At 41.0% G+C, this 19,319-nt stretch overlaps 1 protein-coding gene across 5 annotated transcripts in view; it reads right to left on the bottom strand.

Moving 5' to 3' along the window:
• The window catches only part of Ppp1r9a (protein phosphatase 1 regulatory subunit 9A), a 296,952-nt gene that overhangs the window by 56,369 nt on the left and 221,264 nt on the right, over positions 1-19,319 (bottom strand). For all 5 annotated transcript variants that reach the window (XM_038320888.1, XM_038320892.1, XM_038320891.1 and 2 more), the window contains one exon: positions 4,443-4,598. In XM_038320888.1, the coding sequence (XP_038176816.1) occupies positions 4,443-4,598 (156 nt within the window). The remainder of the gene's footprint in view (positions 1-4,442; positions 4,599-19,319) is intronic.

Below are 19,319 nucleotides of genomic sequence, written 5' to 3'. Positions count from 1 at the left end.
AAATAATATGGAGGTATAATTAACTATAAATCATATAAATTACAAAGTTTGAGAAAAATGAATAAGGATTCAGAACACTTCAAACATCAATTTAGTCACAAACACCCATATTAATCTACAATAAAAGCATAATTTTTCAAAAAATTGGTTAAAAAAACAGTATCTGATCACAATTCAATAAAACGATTAATAAAGTTACAGATTCAAAACCATTGTTCCAGTTATGCAAGTCAAAATGAAAATAAAACAGAGAGAGTGGAAATCACAGACTATTTCCAAAGTGAAGCCAGCGAGAACGCTAACCAATTGGGAGACGGCAAGAGGCGCAGTTCTGAGGGTCGGTCCTCACGACTGCCTGCCCATTACAAGGATAAATATGATAACCAACTAAGCACAAGTGGCCAGACGCGGGCACATGAACAAATTAACATGCCCCAGGAAGGTAGATGATAGTATTAAAAAAATAAATACATTAACGCAGGCATGGCTGAATTAGTAGGGGGAACTTCCAGTTGGGATCACACAGCAAACTAACAAAGCTGTGTCCTTTCTCTCCTGAAAGCAATTTGGATCTATGTGCTTCAGGCTACCATTCATTAATCTAAAAAAAAAGAAGGAAGGAAGGAAGGAAGGAAGGAAGGAAGGAAGGAAGGAAGGAAAGAAGGAAAGAAAGAAGGAAGGTTGTGAATGAATTCTTAAAAACAGAACACATGGGGGTTCTGATGCTGCAAAGGTCAAGACCTGCAGCCGAGGAATGCCAGCAACCAGGAAGGAGCCAGTCTGTAATTGGTCCTCACCTTTCCCACACAACCCTGTTAAGTGCACACCTGAGGGACAATCAGGCTAGCAGGCTCCGCACCCTGAGGCCGTGACCTCCTGACTGCTAATTAAACTTCTGGGCCATGTGACAGGAACCTCTGGCGCTAATGGCAGGAAGGGAGCCACAGAAACAGTAGTGAATGAACCCTGCAAAAGTGTCTCATCATAGTAAGTGTGGAAGGAGCTGGAAACAATCCCACTGTAACAGGCAGGCTTGTCAGCAGACCCAGCTAAGACGCCTGAAATGAGACAGGTGGCCACAGAAGAGTTCACAGGTAATATGCTCTAGTTATCATTTTGCTAATGATTAATGATGCTGATCTACTTTCTATATTATACTTAAAATTGACTCAAACTACCAGGGAAGTAAAATAAAAAAATAACATTCCGGCAACAGATAAAAATTTGATATTTATGATGACAGGTAGGAAAAAAGAAAACGGAAAATACAACTATCAAGCCAAGAGGGCAAAATTTCTAACAGGCGATTTAAGAAAACATAAATGGACGACATTCACTAATGAAGTCACATAAAGACTCCCATCATAATGTATCTAACAGCGAGGTTCGGAAATAGGCTACTAAAGGAAACACATTTGAATAAAAGTATACAGAATGGATAAAAATAAACAGAAACTCAGATGCTATGAAGGGAATGTCAGGCAAAAGAAACCCGGTGATGAGTTTTACTATTAACCAAAATAGAACTGGGGCAAAGTAAATAAACCAGGATGCTGTAACAATCCTGACTATAAGTGCAGCTAGTAAGAAAGTTAAAATACATAAAACTAGAAGTGACAGGATTATAAAAGGGCAGTTGCTGACTTTAACATGGAGATCAGCAGACTCAGCTGTGGGGGAATAAGATTTTCAGGTGTGTGACTTTTGTTTAGGCTGCATTTATTTAACTCTGTGAAGCTGTGTTACTGTGTCTGTCTAAAACACCTGATTTGTCTAATAAAGAGAGGAATGGCCAATAGCAAGGCAGAAGTAAGGATAGGCGGGGCTAGCAGGCAGAGAGCATAAATAGCAGGGGAACTCTGGGAGGAGAGACAATGAAGAGTAAGACAACAAAGAGAGGAGGACATGAGGTCAGCCACCCAGCCAGTCATGGAGTAAGAAGGAAAGAAAGGTATACAGATGCAGAGAAGGGTAAAAGCCCAGAGGCAAAAGGTAGTCAGGATAATTTAAGAAAAGCAGGCAAGAAACAAGCCAAGCTAAGGCCAGGCATTCAGAACTAAGAATAAGCCTCCATGTGTGATTTACTTGAGAGCTGGGTGGTGGCCCCCCAAAAAGCCAAGAGAGTAAAACACACCAAACAGTCAGCTATGGAAGGAGAGGGGCTGACCAACCCTACTGTTAATGCTCATTTCCTGGCAACCACCAGATTCTGGGAGAAGTGGAGCTGTGTCCACACTGGTGAGCACACCAGGCTCTGATAGCTAGCTCTAAACCAGAGTCACGGGCTTAGTTAATCCCATGGGACACAAGACAAAACAAAATCAGAGAGTATCGAGAAGATTACTGTAAGGAATAAGGGAGACTGGAAGAGTCTATGGAAAATCAGGAGTGAGGGTAGGGGAAGTGACCAGAATGTATTACATATACACATGAAATTATCACAGAAAAAATTCATAAGAAATTTCAAATGAATGAAAAACTTTTCCAAAAAAATGCACAAAACTCAATATGACAGGATTTCAGGATCAGAACTTCCTGACTTCAGAAATGATGAAGCCACTTCAGGCAGGTCATGTTCGACACAGGAAGAGTCTCTCCTCACACTGAGGCTGGCACAGTCTCTGCCACAGTTTTTAGTTCTGTCAGTCCTGTCTTCCATTGCTTACAGCTGGGGATTCAGGCAAAAGCAAAGAGTGTGTACAATTCCGAGGGTTCGGAGAAAACACTCTAAGCACATATTGTTATAAACTTGAATTAAAAAATTATTAGCATGAGAAAGATGTCATTTGCCCACAAATCGACTTACTAATTTGATTACAATAAAATAAGAGGGAATTAATAAAGTGACCCATTTCCTTGAATGCGATGAGACTAAAGTAACTTTAAAGAGAACAAGCCGGCCTAGAGATGTATAGGTCAGTGGTAGACACATGGCTAACGTCAATGGCCCTAGGTGTGACTTCCCAGAACAAGTGAATGCTCAGCCCCAAAAGAGGCCTCTCAATCGCCCTCACACACAAGCCTCAGGGAACACCGAGGAATAAGAGGTAAAAGGAACACAAGAGCCAGAGGAATGCTGTAAAATGCTGTCATCTGGAGATGGCACGGCCATTGCACTCCTGAGCCCACTGTAGCTATGGTTAAGATCTTAAGACCAGGTCGGTCAACACTCCAGCAGGCTGCACTTATTGGAACCTGTGAATCCTCAGGCCCCAAAGGAAACGACATGCAGGTAGGATGGGGTGATAGTCCTGGGTGGGATCTGAGGGTAATGGGAAGGATGAACTGGGAGGCTAGGGTCAAGGTACATAGTGTACATGCATGAAATTGTTAGAAAAAATAAACAGAAGGAACGTTAAGATGGATCGTCTTTACTGGTCACTGGTGCTAACGTCTGAAGAAAATGGCAAAGCCTTCTGAGCAGAGGAAACAACCCTTAATAAATGTGCTGACCATGGTGTCAATTACATGAAGAAATCAAGTCAGGCGCACTATACAATGAATTTTCAGTACATTCCTGATGCCAATTAGTGAGTATTTAACTGCTAACTGGCAAGGACTGTGCAAACACAGAGAGCACAATCTGCTGAAGAATCATGATCATAGAATCAAATTGGAAAAAATAGCTGGCCTAAAGTAAGACTGGATAAGGTAATAACAGCTTGTGGCTTTGCCAAAGCAACAAAATAGATATTTTTACTTAAAGTAATTAAGAAAATCCCTTAACACCAGACTTGGGGGAGAAAAATCTATCTGGTTCTCTATCTGCACACTAAGGGTCCATCAGAAGAAGGCTAAGCTCTTCAGTCCCAAGACTAACTTGGCAGACTCCCTGGCTTGGGTGTGCCTGAACATTCGGCAGGAGGAAGACAGTGGGAGGGTAGGTAATGCATCACCCTTAGCCTAGAAGCAATTCTCAGCAGCTTGCACCTTGCAAAGCTGTGGGCATCGAATGGCTTCTTTAGGGCAGAGGAGGGTGATGGCTCCTTGCTGTCACCATTCCTTGGTGGTTATTAACTGTTCAAAGTCTGCTCACTGAAATCTTCAATGGAACCCTTTGGACCGTTATTCTTATTAGAAATCTGTCTACTTCAAGAAAGCAAAGAAGAACAGCTTTCTAGAGAAATCACCACACTAGAAGAAAGAGATTATGGTCACGTGCCAATGAATCTGTAAAAGTAAAAAATAAACATTGTAACTTGGATGTGTCCCGAAATGATGCCCAAAGTTACAAACTACTACTGCGACAAGTGACAAACATCAAAATTGGTGACAGTAGAATGGAATCTGCTAAAACTCTACTCTCATATTAAAGACTCAGACAACGTTCTTGACAAACTTTAGTCAGGAAACAGATGATTCTTGGTTCATTCCACAAATAAAAACACATTTAACAGTGTAAGGAACAGGCACAAGCAAACGCTGTGCAGGCCAGAGCTCACCTCTTTGAACTTGTGACTGAGCTTGTTCGTGTCCAGGTCTGATGGGGAAAACATGTCCTCATTCTCAGGGAGCTCAAAGACTTCAATGGCCATGTCACTGCCAGGAAGAGTGGGGCCGACCTCCTCCTCTTCTTCATCAGTAGCATATTCTCCAGTCTGAAAGGCAGAGGATTTCAGAAATACAGCTCTCCTTATCCTACGCGGAGTTGTTATTAAAACAATTATTTTTGTAAGAGAAAAGCATGTCACCAAATGGTAAGAGTGTTAATGTTTAAATCAAGCATGCCTCATGCACCCAATGTTATACACAAATGTTAGTGCAGAGATCCAAACTACCGCAGAGATGTGTGCGTTGAACAGTGAACAGCATCAGCAGTAAGGTAAGGGCTGCTTCTTACTCCAAGTATCTGACAGTTTTACTAAATACAATCACGTTGCTAAGGAAATAATTTATTACATCTGTTCATGTGTGTGTATACATGTGAGGGCACATACATTCTATAGCACATATGCAGAGCTCTGAGAGCGCTCTATGGGAGAACATCCTCTTCTTCCATTGTGGGCATTCCAGGGATTGAACTCAGGTCATCAGGCTTGGTGCCGCACACCTTTACCTACGGAGCCATCTCAATAGCCTCGGAAACAAGAAATGCCTTTAAATTCCTACTTCCTAAGCCATCCACTATCAGGAGCAAGGAGGAAGGGATCAGAGGTCAAAGATTTACAGAGTCAGCAACCTTAGCAAATAAACTTCCGACACTCCAGAGTCCGACCACTTGTGTTCTGTTTGCTAATGACAGAGGCATGAACTGGTGAAGGACAAACCCAGGCCTTCTAACTATACAAGGGCCACATTATATCTGCAGAGGACTCCAATGAAACCATCTTGTCACATCTTAGTCAGTCACCTAAGTTTTTATATTTCTAGCTTTTTCTTGGAGAGCCAAAGATCTGTTCACACTCTAAGACCATGTCTGCTGTGGTGGCCAGCTTAGATGGGGCATTCACACCCTAACTCACAACTTCATTAACTAGTGCGCTGCTCTTAGCTTGCTCCTCTCGAAGGCCAGGAGAACCCTGTAGGTATTTGAGTTCATGACCTATGAAATAAATGTATGTCTCTGTCACTGACTTCCTCAACATTATTGGAAAGTAACTCCACTTGGCAGCACCAGGGTATGAGGCTATAATTCAAAATAATTGCCTGACATCTTTACCTTATGTAATTTAAGGATAAATCACAGATTCCATAGGTTAAAAAGACCAAATTCATTTAATTCATCCCTCCTCCTTCAGGAAGTAGCTTTTTCAACACAAAGTGCAGATATGAATTCTCATTGCCTTCAAGCAAGCCTTCATACACAATGGGGTGATGGATTCCTTTGATTAAGCAGCCTCAGCTCTGTGTATTGCTCTTCCTGCATGCTGTGCTCGCCCTGCCACTGTGGGAGATGGGTTTTTATCTGTACTTGGCAATGAAGGAAATCTGGTCATTCGCCTCCAAGTGATCCTTCCTAGTCCGGAAGGCCAGCATTCAACTGCCTTCAGACTTCTCTTTTCCAAACAAAATAATTGCACTTTGTCAACAGTACAAATTTCTTTCTCTCTAAGCATCATGGCTGTGCTATGATTTCTTTCCTAGTGCCTTAGCATTTCTTTAGCCATGGATCTAAGAAGTGGACAATGTCTACTAAGACACCTGTGAGTCACTGACAGCGACAAACTGCCTCAGTACCTGCTGGACCCTTCTTCTTCACACACAGACTATTAACACGGAGACCACAACCTCATGGCATTTGTCTAAAGAAATAAAGTTAAAATTTTTCATGTAAAACAGCAGTTTTAAAACCAGCCACAGGAAAGTTGAGTCCCTCCCTTCCTTTCTCATTCAAGTAAATTAAAGTCATATTAACTGGAAGGAAAAGAGGTTAGTATGAGTGACTCATTCCTTTGAACATGATAGAAGTTTAGTGTCTATACATCTAGGATTCTTTAGACACTAGTCTCAAAAGGCAGGTCTAACCTGTGCCTACCGCCCAGATCACATGAGGACAACTATATAAATGGCCAATGCAAAATCGTAAGCTTAAACTATTATGCATTTTTTGAGATTCTTTTCTATTTAACTCAATTTCATGTATTTTGGGCATGAACTTTGTAGATTACAGTGTCATGTTACAATGGCACAAGACACTCTTGGGTCAACTTTAAGTACTATTCCAAGTATCTTTGACACTACCCAAGGGAACACGATGATGTAGCCTGTTGGTTTTAGGTAGCTACTAAGACACTCTTCATCAGAATCAAAAGTGTAAGCAATTCTTACTTCTGAGAATAGTTCTGGCCTTGTCTATGATACCCCTCATCATAATTATCTCTGCAAATATATGTTGTTAAGATTTCTAGTTGCTTATTTTGTACACTTTTTAAAAATTGTATTCTTATGTGCATGGGTTCAGGTTTGCTGTAGGTGGCGTCACAGACAGCTGTGAGCTGCCATGAGGGTGCTGGGAATTGAACCCAGGTTTTCTGGAGGAGCTGTCAGAGCTCTTAAGCACTGAGCCACCTCTCCAGCCCCAGTATTCTAGTTTCTTTTATTTTTGATTTCCCCAGGTTCCTTTCTTCCATAAATCCAAATCACTCCCAGCTCTCCTGGAACTGTAACTCTTTCCACCTTTCCAGTTACTAGTGCTCTCTCTTTTCCATTAGGCTTACATGCGTCCCGAAGCCAAAGTATGTCTTTCCGTGTCTTGAGTCCCCTTTATTGCCCTGAGTCTTATTTCTTTTAAGCCCTGGAGAGTGTGGCTTATAAAACTGTGGAATTCTCTCTCACCAACCATATGCAGTTCCTACTGTTGGGAGCTTTGAATGCTACAGAACACCACAAACATCTGGACGGAGAAAGCTATGTTTAGCAGACAAAGACTGACTCCTTTATCTTTATTGAAAATCTAAATGATTTTTATGGTTACCCTGCAAAAAATAAATATTATGGAACAAAAGATTAGCAGCATGTTGTAAACCTCGAGGAAAGACCAAACCCCATTTGCAGAGAAAGACGAACAATGTCTTACAATACCACCTCGCCCCACCCATAAAAGCTCCACCAAAGCTTCCTGCCACCACCTATCTCCCTGGTGGCCAGCTTCCTGCCTACTGACAAAATTTAAACTCTTTAAAACTGGATTCTTGGCATTCTTCATCTCACTGTGTAATCTATTTTAGATGTGGCAAGGGCAGTTCTCAATAACAACTGACAAAGACTGAGCATCCTTTCCTATGTTCTGTTCACCTTGTTCATAATTCCTTTTTCTTTTTCATGGTCCCATGGAAAGGTTGTGGAGTAAAGACTCCTACTTCAGAAACTTAATGTTTGTCCAGCAATATGCACTCAACAGCTAGATGACATGAGTCTGAATATGCCATCTAAATTTGTATAAACAGACTCAGAGATTTCACCCAAGGGCCAACAGTTAAGTTGAAACTATTATCTAACAGATCCCTGAAACCAGCGCTCTTCCTTTTATGCGCTGCCATTACCAATCTACAGAAACAAAAACTTGGCAGGGGAAAAAACTATCAAGAAGATACGTCTTTAACACTTCTTCAAATGTAAAGTTTTTCAGTACGAGCCTGCAGTACCGAAAATGGAAATCTACCATTCACAGTTCTGATTATCATTCAATTCATTTTGAAGTTGTGTACATGTGTGTGCTGGGATCCAAAGTTCTGGTCTTTGTTTTTCCTTGTAGTATGCTCATCCTAAACAAGCACAAAAGAAAAAAAAGAGGAGGTCCCTTTGGAAGGACAGGGAAGCACGAGCAGCAATGGCTGGGGGATTATAAAAGAGGAATCACTGAAAATCCAACACATTTATTTTCTCTGAAGTCTTAGGCATGTCCAGCACAGTGACAAATCTTCTCCTGGGCTCAGGAACCTGCTGACTGTAGCTTCAATCTTTCTTTCTTAAAAAAGACAGCCAGAATATATAATCACTAAAAATTAGAAAGAATGAAAATGACTTCTGCAAGTGAAGAAAGGTGCCAGATTCCTCTAGTTTTTGTTGTCATCCTTCACTTGCTCTTCTCACACCTAATTTTATGACCGCTAGTCTCAATCTTCCCCAAATCCTCCTCCATCACTGCTTCTCCCACTTTCTCAAGACATGAATGCTTCGGGACATACACATTTTATTAAATGACAATGATAGTTAGGAACACCCTGTCAGGGTACACCTCTTGGTAAACACAGCTTCTGGTTGGTAGGAGGAAAAGCATTCAGACAAATGTGAGCCTGGAGCACACACAAAAGATGCAGGCATCAGCCTATGTCGTACTGAAGGAACATAAACTACCCAATCTAACAGGGCCGATAAAAGGATCATAGTTGTGTGGTCACTTAGATAAGGGTTCAAATGCTGGTTTTGAGATTTTGCAAGTGAACTTCTAGACCAAAATTTTGATTGTTTCATGTGTCAAGTGAAAAACAAACAAAGCAAACAAAAAAAAACCAAAACATTTCCTTGCCATGACAAGGGTGTCACTGTGAAATTACGCGGTGCCTGAAAAGGTTTTACAAAAAGGTACGGCACATGATAGATGGTGAAAATAGCTGGTCATTGTCATTGTTGTTGTTGGTACCAATGCTGCAGTGGTGACACTCTGCATGAAGTCTCACCAAGCCTGTATCTGGCAGCCAGATGACACTAAGCATTTGTCTTGTAAGTATGATTCCTTAGGTCTCCACACATGCATCTTTTGCCAGTATTCTGACATAAACTATTCCTTTCCTAAACCGGTTCCTTCCTCATGCTGCAGTACGAACCCATTAATATCAAACTCAAAAGTCCTGTGTCTCAGCATGTCTCATTACACCCTCCCACCTGTCAGCATGGTCAAAGACGCATGTGCACTCACATCAGAGTATCCTGTAGCTGTGGCCAGTAAGACTCCCTCCTCTTCCCTATGCCCCAGTGCACACCTTCATCTCTCAGAACACTCTCAGTCACATCAGCCTTTTCCCATCAACTGGAACTTCCTCAGCTGTGCCAGGTACCATTTATCCCTCTAATCCCAGTGGCCAGTGACTGTTTGGCATCTAGTAGGCCCTGAACAAATGTTTGCTGAATAAATTAAGACAGTTGTGGTCACATCTGCACACCATGGCAGAGCCATGTGTGTTAATCTCAGCTTTCCAGTATGAAATACAGTTAAGCACAGCTGCAGCTGAGGTCTTAATGGCCCTACTGGGGATTTTTCTTGTTAGGTTCAACCATTTGCAGTAATTTTTGTTGTAGCAATGTTTACTCTGGTAAATTCTGGGACACTAAACAGTGTTAATCATAAAAATAGCCCAAATTATGCAGTCTGTGGGAATTTTTTGCTGGATTTGAATGCTGGTCCAGATATATATATATATATATATATATATATATATATATATATATTCTCAGATTCACTTCTGAGATGAAATAGGAGAGAACTTTCTCTGCAGAGAAGACCTCAGATGAGACACTGATGCTCAGAATTCTCCATCCACTAAGATTTGAGCAAAAGCAAATTCAGAACATAAAAATCCCCCACAAAGGCATCTCTTTCCCCATGTTGGGCCAGTGACTTCTGTGTGGCCTGGTTTTGTAACACTGGGCCACTTAAGACTCTGGACATTATCTGCAGAGCTGGGAAGCACTTTCTTGTGAGAATGTACCACCACGACACATTCAAAGTTATACCACTGCCAAAAATACACTTAGAGCTTGTGAGTACCTTCTCATTTCTCTAGGACTGCCACAGAGAAATGCAGGAAGAACATGCCACTGGGACTAGAGAGAGTGGGTCTCCAGAAGAGAAAGCTTGTATCTCTCATGGCCTACTCTTGCAGAGAATAGGTTTCAATGTCTTAGGCTATTAAGAGGACTTGGGGAAATATACACATACCATACTGGCCTGTGATGTCTTCATGACTCCTTCCTTTTATTCAGCCATTCAAAATGCATCAGTTTTTCCCTTTCTTTTGTTTTAACTTTGTAGTGATATTTGTTTCAGCTAACAGTTCTGGAAGAGCAAAGTTAAGGTATCACCTATGATAATGGTCTCCCCAGTGGCCAGAGATATAAGCTGGTGAACAGTGGCACACTGAGAGGCTGAGACAGAGGCAGAGTCTGTAGGTGATGCCTATGCACTGGGGACATGCAGATGTGTGCATGTGATTACATGTCCATGGTGTTGCAATCTTTTGTTCTGGGAATGTTTCTTGCTTTTTATACCATTCTTACTACTTAGGTCTCCATAGATAGAAACATATTTTAAAGGTTTATATTTGTTATTTTAAAATAGTGTGTGTGTGTGTGTGTGTGTGTGTGTGTGTGTGTGTTTCAAGTTATGAGCACATTACTGTCAAGGCCCTTGGAGGCTAAAGGCATCAGATTCTCCTTGGAGTTACAAGTGGCCATGAGCCACGCACATGGGTGCTGAGAACTGAACCTGGATCCTCTACAAAAGCAGGAAGAGGTCTTAGCTTATGAGAAATCGCTCAAGCCCTCAGAGAAACATTTAAAATTAATACCTACATTCATCATTTAGTCCTGAGTCCCCAGCTTTCAAGAGCTCAGTTCATTTTACTGTTGATAAATTATGATTCTAGCAACTTTAACTAAAGGTCTGGAAATAAAATCTCTTCCATCTACTGAAATTCAGGATTCCAGAAAGGAATACTTAAGAAATAAGTATTTTCTGTTAATTTCTTAGCTCATTAATTAGCATTGGATTTTTATGTTTTCTTTAAAGTCTTTACCTTCCAGAAATAGAAGGCATACTCAAAAGCAGGGTCACTATTTCCTGCAAGAGTGTCTCCATGGTACGACTCCCAGAGCCCCTGCTTCCTGTGCTCCACTGGAATTCTTCCTCTCCAGTGCGGACTAAGCCTAGCAACTCAGCTGAAGCTAAACACAAGGGAAGTAACTACGTTAGTTACAGGAAGTGTGGCTTCTGCCTCTTTTGTCCTCTTGCTTTCTCTGAGTTCTTAGTAGTGGGAAGCAGGAATCCATATAGAGAGCAGGAAGAGGCCACATTACAAGGTAGCGAGATGTCTGGCCACTGGCCAGCAGGAACAGGGGTCTGCCAACAGTCACATGAAAGCACGGAGTGGCTCCTCTGCATCCTGTCAGCAGCTGTGAGTGAGTTTGGATGCAGACCCTTTCCCAGCTGAGCACTTAGATGACCACAGCTCTGGCTGACACCTTACTGATGGCCTTGGGACAGATGTGGGCTTAGAAAGATCCAGATGAACTGGCTCAGAGTGTATTGCAGAAATATTTATTGGGAGGAAGGGGGTACACATAAGAAGGGGGGCTGCCAGCAAGTCAGGGAAAGTAATAGGGATGTAGCTTTGGAAATGGGCAACGGGCAAAGGCTAGACAGATTCTAGAGGATGATTTGTCTAAATTGCCCTGAACAGACTGTTTTAGGAAACCCGGAAGGCAGGGTTGTTAACATGGCAGAGTGTTCAGAAACAACATCAGCTTCTTAATGAGATGTAGGAACTATCTAGGAAACAGGACCATGTCAGCAGGGGAGTTCCACAGCACCGGGGTGTTGCCTGCCTGCCTGTTCGCCCCTCAAAGTTAAAGTCCTGTTAAACAAGAAGAAAACAAGATGTGATGGCTTTAAAAGTTTGCAATTAAGTTTAGAATTAAGAGATGGCTGCCAAACCCAAGGTCAAATTCAGGAATGGCTAGCAGAACCAAGTTCTCAAGTGGAGGCTAGTTCACTGGGCTTCTGCCTTAGGAAATGCCAATTTGAAGCCCTGTCCACAAGCAAGGCTGGCACTGCTCTAGAAGAGGAGCCATTTCTATTCATTTTAAGACTGTAGACTTTTACTGAACACTTTGCTCCCAGGGCCCGTGCAGAAGGGATCTAGGAGGAAGATGTCTCTCACTCTCCACTTCTCTATTGTTTGTAACATGTGGGAGGTTATCCCATGAGAAAGGACACACCTGTGGCTGCACTGCTAAGACCGACCAGGAGAAACAAGAAGGGAATCCACTAAGTCTAACAGCATGGACTTCTGTGAACAGGATTCCAAGACACAGAACACCCCAAACTACAGTACTGACACCATGTATACCCCATTGAGCCCCAATAAACAAATCTGCAAACCTTCAGGATTACCTTAGAAACCTGCTGCACTGGCATTCCTATTTGTCCCAAGTCAAAAATCTAGGTAGATCAGGGAGCACCAGTAAATGGATAGACGGGGCTTCAACACATGCAGTCTAGAGGTCAGAGACCTTTCCTGTCCACAATAACCCCAGCAGGCTGTAAGCAGCTGACAAGAAAGCCCTCCAAGACCAAGAAGGTACCAGTGATACCTACTAATTAAACAACTCCATGAGGGGATAACTGCCCACAGGGTGCATCTAAATCCTGAGTTATCCCTCAGGAATTCTCCGAGTAAGCAAGGGTAGCAGCATTTTGGAAGGAATCTCTTCAGCCACCTGAAGTCTATAATAAGACCTAAACATGCAAAACAGCCTCTCCTTCAAGTGACTCTTATCACCACAAGCCTGGTGAGACAGTGAGTTTTGAGCCAGCATCCACAGAACTAGGACGTTTAAATACCCCTCTCCTCCAAACTCCCCAGTAAACCCAGGGTCCATGTAGACCGTCAGACGACTCAGGAGCAGTCATCTCAGAGCAGCGGAGGCCAAGATAGAGGAGAGGAGCTAACAGGATTATGGGGGCAGAAAGCGATCCATGTCATTCACAAGGCATTCTTGGTGCTTGGTGTGGATTCGACCTAATACTGATTCACAGACCACCCAACAAGCTTTCAAAGGTAGTCCTTAACTGCTGCCATCATCACCTATCCAGAGAGGTTTCCGGCTCAGCAGCCCTAACGCTGACTCCACATAGGAAGTGGAATGAATTCTTATCTGGGGAACCCGCTAAGGCACTGTTGTGGTAATGGCTCTCTTAGTCTCATTTTGATGTGAGGAGTGGGTTGCTGACAAGGGTTATGAGGTCGAGAGCTTTTCCTTCTCTACTGGCAGTTGGAGTCCAATGATCTACCTCTGAGTTTCCATTGGAATCTGTCTTAGAGAAATCTCCCCGACAGGCCTAACATTACAACCCCACCTTTGTGTGTGTGTGTGTTGGGGGGGAGGGATCAAGATAGGGTTTCTCTGTGTAGCCTTAGCTGTCCTGGAACTTGTTTTGTAGATTGGACTGCCTCTGCTCCCATGTGCTGGGATTAAAAGTGTGTGCACCACCATGCCAGGCCCAACATTCCTTTCTAACAGTTAATATCCATTCAAAGATGTCTGGTTTAAAGATAAATCTAAAATTGCACAACAAACCTAACAGACTGTAGGAGAAATAGAGTCGGCGGGCAACCCAATGACGCTACTTTTCTTACTGACCATTATATCCTTTGACTTATCATCTGCCTTGTGGACAGGAGTCTCAAGATTCCCTAGAAGTCAAACCACAATGATTGAAATTTCCCCCTGTTCATATAGGTGTATGTTTCTGTAAATATTGTCACCTCAGGGTCAGAACCTTCCTCTAAGCCAATATGTTTGTCTATAATAGTTGAAGCAACCATCAATTTATTCTGGTCGTTCAGGTCTTTACTTCCTAAAGGCAAAGAGAAGACAACCACATGACTCCTGCACAGGTAGGTACAGAAGGATATTAGCTCTGAATACACTGATGTGAATCTTTTATACAGAGCAGTAAGAATGGCTATCTTTCTTGCACAGTCTTGGCCAACAATTAAAGAGACAGTATAATGGGCAGCCATAGACCTGCCATAAAAATGTGAGAGAGCTCAGCAAATTATTTCCTGATTCTTAGATTTAAAACAAAAAAAGAAAAGGGAAAAAGAAAAACATGAGGAATTCAGTTGATTTTAAAAGACTGAAACAATATTGTTCAATATTTAATGGGAAAGCCTCTAGAAGGTCAAGTAATCAGGTAAGAAAGTTCTAGTACTTCTCCTTCAACAGGGATTTTAACCATCTCCACCTCCTACACCTCTGGTCTACAGGCAAATGGATGTCACTTCTTGAACACCCCTTGCCTTGTCACAGTTTCTTCTGCAACAGAGCACAGACAACAAAATCAACCTAAAAGTAGAAAAGTAAGAGCAGAAACCTGCAGCTCACACTTCCATCCTTGAAATCTTCATGGTAAAGGCTCTTACACTATGGCCGCTGGACTCTCTACCGGCTGCCTGGAAAATGGCTTCAATTCTGTACATGTTTATATACAGTTTTCACAGCAAAATAGCACGCTTCCTGTGATACAAAGATATGTGACCCATGATGCAGTCTTCTTAATGATGAATGCTACTTGTCTTTACCTTTCTGATAAATATCTATGACACAAAGACACAGCCCATAATCTTTTGCTTTCCCACTGAGATCTTGCAGCAACCAGTCCACAGCCAAAGCTGACCACTGTAATGCACATGTCACACTGCAACTTCAAACTTCTTTCAGTTTCACTTTACTTGCCCAGGAAACAATGAGATATTTATTCTGATGCCAGTAAAACTGTGGGAAGAGTTGAGAGATTTGTGCTTTCTTCAATTTTTAATCTGCAGACGTGGACAGCTGGTTACAAGAGAGGTACATGCTACTATTACTTTAATAATTCTGTAACATACAATGAATAGAATCTCAGATAATATGTTTGTATTAAAGTTGACTTATACAACTTCAAGAACTATAGCAGACTATCAATTAAAAAAGAATTACAGCTCTACAAAGTATAAACACCCAGTGTAATCAATGCAATTTTTATATATAATGTACACACATACTAATGACAAAAGAACTTCCATGTTCTTCTCTCCTTCTAGAGGGAATTCCAGTCCCTTCCTCACATGAATATGTGTGCTTTGTGTAAACAGTGTTCTTCAGTGTTCCGGGAAACTTTAAAAAGTATAACCCACGATCTGATAGCATCCAGCAGCTTCCCATACCCCTCCAGATCTAGACCTTCACACACACACACACACACCTTGAATTAGTGGATCTGATGCTGGAAAAGGATATTTGTATCTTTCAAGAAGTACCAATACTGCTGGAAACGCTCGTTCACACCTACAATCCTATCACTTGCAATGTTGACTAGGGAGACATTCCTTAGTTCAAGGCCAGCCTGATCTACATATTGGGTTCCAAAAAAGCCTAGGCTACAGAGTGAGACCTGTCTTTAAAATAAACCAAATAATCATAATAATAATAATAAAAGAAGAGATACACTATTAAGCTATTTTTCTAAGTACTCAAATACTAAGAACTATGTTATATTCATTTTATATGCACATAACTGTTAAATATAAGATATTGAATATGATGGATTTCTTTTTTAAGTACCAAGTTGACAATCTATGGACAATGAATAGTGACATAACCACAGTTACTGAGCTAGCCCTCAATCCAAGAGCAGCGGCATGTCTATGCCTGTGGGTGAGCGTCCTTGACTCCTCATGAGTCACCAGCCCCAGTGCAGAATTTTGTTAGAATATTATCATTCTTGTTATGGTTTGCTTTTAGTTTCACTATATTTGTTTAAGCAACATATCATTATTTTGTCAGTTCTTTATAATAACTGGAATCACACTGTATTTTTCCATGCCCGTGTGCCCAGTAGGACAATTCAGACAATACGACGCTCACATATTGTTAAACTGTATGAATAGGCCACAGTATATTTATGCATGCTCATATTGATAGAGATATCGGACATCTCTTTTCCTGCTACAAGACTGTGCTACATAAATTATGAATTATGTGTTTGACATTTTTATTTTACTAACATGTTGAACAAAAGATAGAATTTGGGATAAATTTTGTTTGACAGTAACAATGTTTTTCCAAAGTGGCTGAGTCAACAAATTTTCCTCTGTGCACAGAGCAAGAGTTCCCCTTACTTCTCATCTTCATTGAACTTAAAATATCCAACTTATTTCAGTTCCACAGGTCTCAGATGGTATTTGCTTGGTTTTCAATTTCCACTTCCTGGCTGCCAGCAACAGTGTTGGTTATCACCTGCCACCCAGGCTTCTTTTGTGGCATGTCTGCTCAAGCCAGGCCCCACAGGTGGTCTCTTACTACTGAGTCAATTACTATTTTCAATACTTTCTCTTAGTTCCTAACCTTCCATGTCACTTCCTTTAAAGTGTTTATTCGATAAATGTAAGTTCCTAATTATAATACTGCCCCTTTTTCAATCCTTTCCTTTACAGAACTTTCTCTTTTCAAACTAAAGACACATCAACACCCGCCCTGGCTGCTTCCCTTTAGTTTTCCTTCTCACATTTGATTGGCCAATCAATGGGAATGAAATGGGGGCTCAACTTCCGTCCTTTCTCCCACTGACTGATGCGTTTTTGTCAGTCATTTCTCAGCTTGTATAGACTGTCTATGCCAAGAGCTGCATCTCGATTTCTCACTAATCTGCCTGCCCATTGGCTCTGCTGTCTAAATTACAGCAATCTAAAAATAACGACCGTTTAAGGCATTGACAGGGCTGTCTTACTGCATTCTTCTTTCACATGCATTTTAACAACTGCTTACAAAAGCCACTGCAAACAGCTTTAGGGGTTCACTAGAACCCATACCAATTTGTAGAAAACGGACTCAACGTAGCTCTGAGTCTTTCAATCTACAGATAAAATTTTTTTTGCGTTATATACACTTAATTTAACATATTTTAATAAAAATTGATTGCCCCTTTAAGGACCTTCCATACCCTTTATTTCTTGATATCTAGTAATGTGATATTTAAATCTTACAATTTTCTCCTTATTTTTAGACATTCAAATACATGTTATATCTTAATAGCCCGTATTCAGAAGCTTTTCAAGTTTTCTAACTAGATAGTCTCATTCTCTGGGACTGGTACCAGTTTTACTTCTTTGCCAGTTTCTTTCTTCTCTTCTTGCTTTCCAGCACACTGTCAGGCATTCTAAAGAGGTCGATTTTGAACTGTTAAACTACACACATTCCTGGCTACACAATCAGGATGTGCAAACTTTGATGTATATTGTCAGAGATGGATGACATTCTGCTAAAGTGCATTTTGCATAATTTTAGTTTAATTTTAAGTTTTATTTCTCATCATTAGGTTTTGTGACCAAGGTTGGAGCTAACTAGTTCATCATCTCACTCTCCAGATTTTATCACATTTCTGACACCAAAGCCGTGTGACTATTATTCTTATGTCTGAAGACAGAACTTCTGTGGGATTTGCTATACCTGGTAATGATTTACCTCATCTTTCTTTCATTTCTTTCTTCTCCTTACTTCCTTATATGTCCACTCCCCCTTCCCCACCTTCCTTTCTCTCCTCCTCTGAAGCTGTTTGTTACTCATAGTGTTTTCTTTCCCTTATAGTTTATACTTTGAAAGTGTAAATTCTTATTTCTCAAAAAACAACCTTTAGGCTTTAAGTGAAGTGAAGTTCTTTTTTGCTCTCATATTTTACACTACAAGTAACTCTACTTTCCATTCTTTTCATTTTAAAACTAAGTTATATGTTAAATGTATTCTTTGAGAAGTCCATATATGTGTATACTATAAGATCGTATGCACCCCTAAAGTTTCCCTCCAACTTCTCCAGAAGCAGGGCCCACATGTCCCCTCCAAACTACATGTCTTCTCCTTTTTAAAACAGTAACTCACTGGTCAATTACTGCTGCCACTGGGAAATGGGTGACCTACTGGGGAACACACTTCTGAGGGGCAGGGGAATCCTCTTGGCCAGGAGCCATCAACTACAGCCAACAGCTCCTCAGCGGGCTAACATCCTTTCATTATAAAAGTCCTGGAAAGGCTAGAGATGGAGGAAAGACATCTCAACATAATGAAGGCTGTATATGACAGACCACAGCCACCACCACGTCAATGGAGAAACACTTGAGGCATTCATCAGGAACAGAACAAGGGCATCCCATCACTCTCATTTAAAATAGAGCACGACTTTAAACCATCACTCTCATTTAAAATACAGCCCAACTTAAAAAAAAATCAGGCAAGGAAAGAAAGGGGGCACAAACAGGAAAGGAAACCAAAGTATCCTTATATGCAGATAATGTGACTCTACATATAAGGAACTGTAAAGATTCCACCAGGAAATTCCTAGAGCTGATGTACTTTCTTTACAAAGTGGAAGATTACAAAGCTATTGTGTCCAAATCAGCAGTTATCTTCCTACCCACCAAAATCACATACTGGAAAAAGAATCAAGGAAATAATTCCATTCACAATAGCCTCAAAAAGAAAGAAAGAATACCTTGGGATAAACCCAACCAAGGATATAAAGTGCCTATATGATGAATACTTTAAAATATTGATGGAAGAAATTGAAGAAGACCTTAGAAGACAGAAAGAACCCCTATGTTCATGGATTAGTAAAATTAATACTGTAAAAAATATTCATTCAACCAAAAGCAATGTATGGATTCAGGTGAGGAAGCAAGAAATGGGACAAACTACCAACAATTGGGATTTCATGAAACTAAAGACATCTCTGTAGCACAGAAGAAGTTATTAACTAACTGAAGAGGCACCTACAGAATGGGACAAAACCGAAAGAACATATGAAGAATTTAAAAAAAAAAAAAAACTAAACACGAAGAAAATAATAAATCCAACTTAAAAAAACAGGCTATGGAACTGAACAAAGAGTTCTCAAAAGAAGAAATACCAACAGGTAAGATTTTTTTCTTTTGCTTATTTTCTTTTGCTTTTCAAGAGAGGATTTCACTGTATAGCCTTGGTTGTCCTGGAACTCACCCTGTAGAACAGGCTGGCCTTGAACTCAGAGATTCACCTGCTTCTTCCTCCCAATTGGTGGAATTAAGGCC

Source organism: Arvicola amphibius, chromosome 2, assembly GCF_903992535.2.
Source record: "Arvicola amphibius chromosome 2, mArvAmp1.2, whole genome shotgun sequence".
Taxonomy (NCBI): Eukaryota; Metazoa; Chordata; class Mammalia; order Rodentia; family Cricetidae; genus Arvicola; species Arvicola amphibius.
The sequence above is the reverse complement of the archived record's forward strand: the minus strand, read 5'-3'. Positions and strand labels throughout refer to the sequence as shown.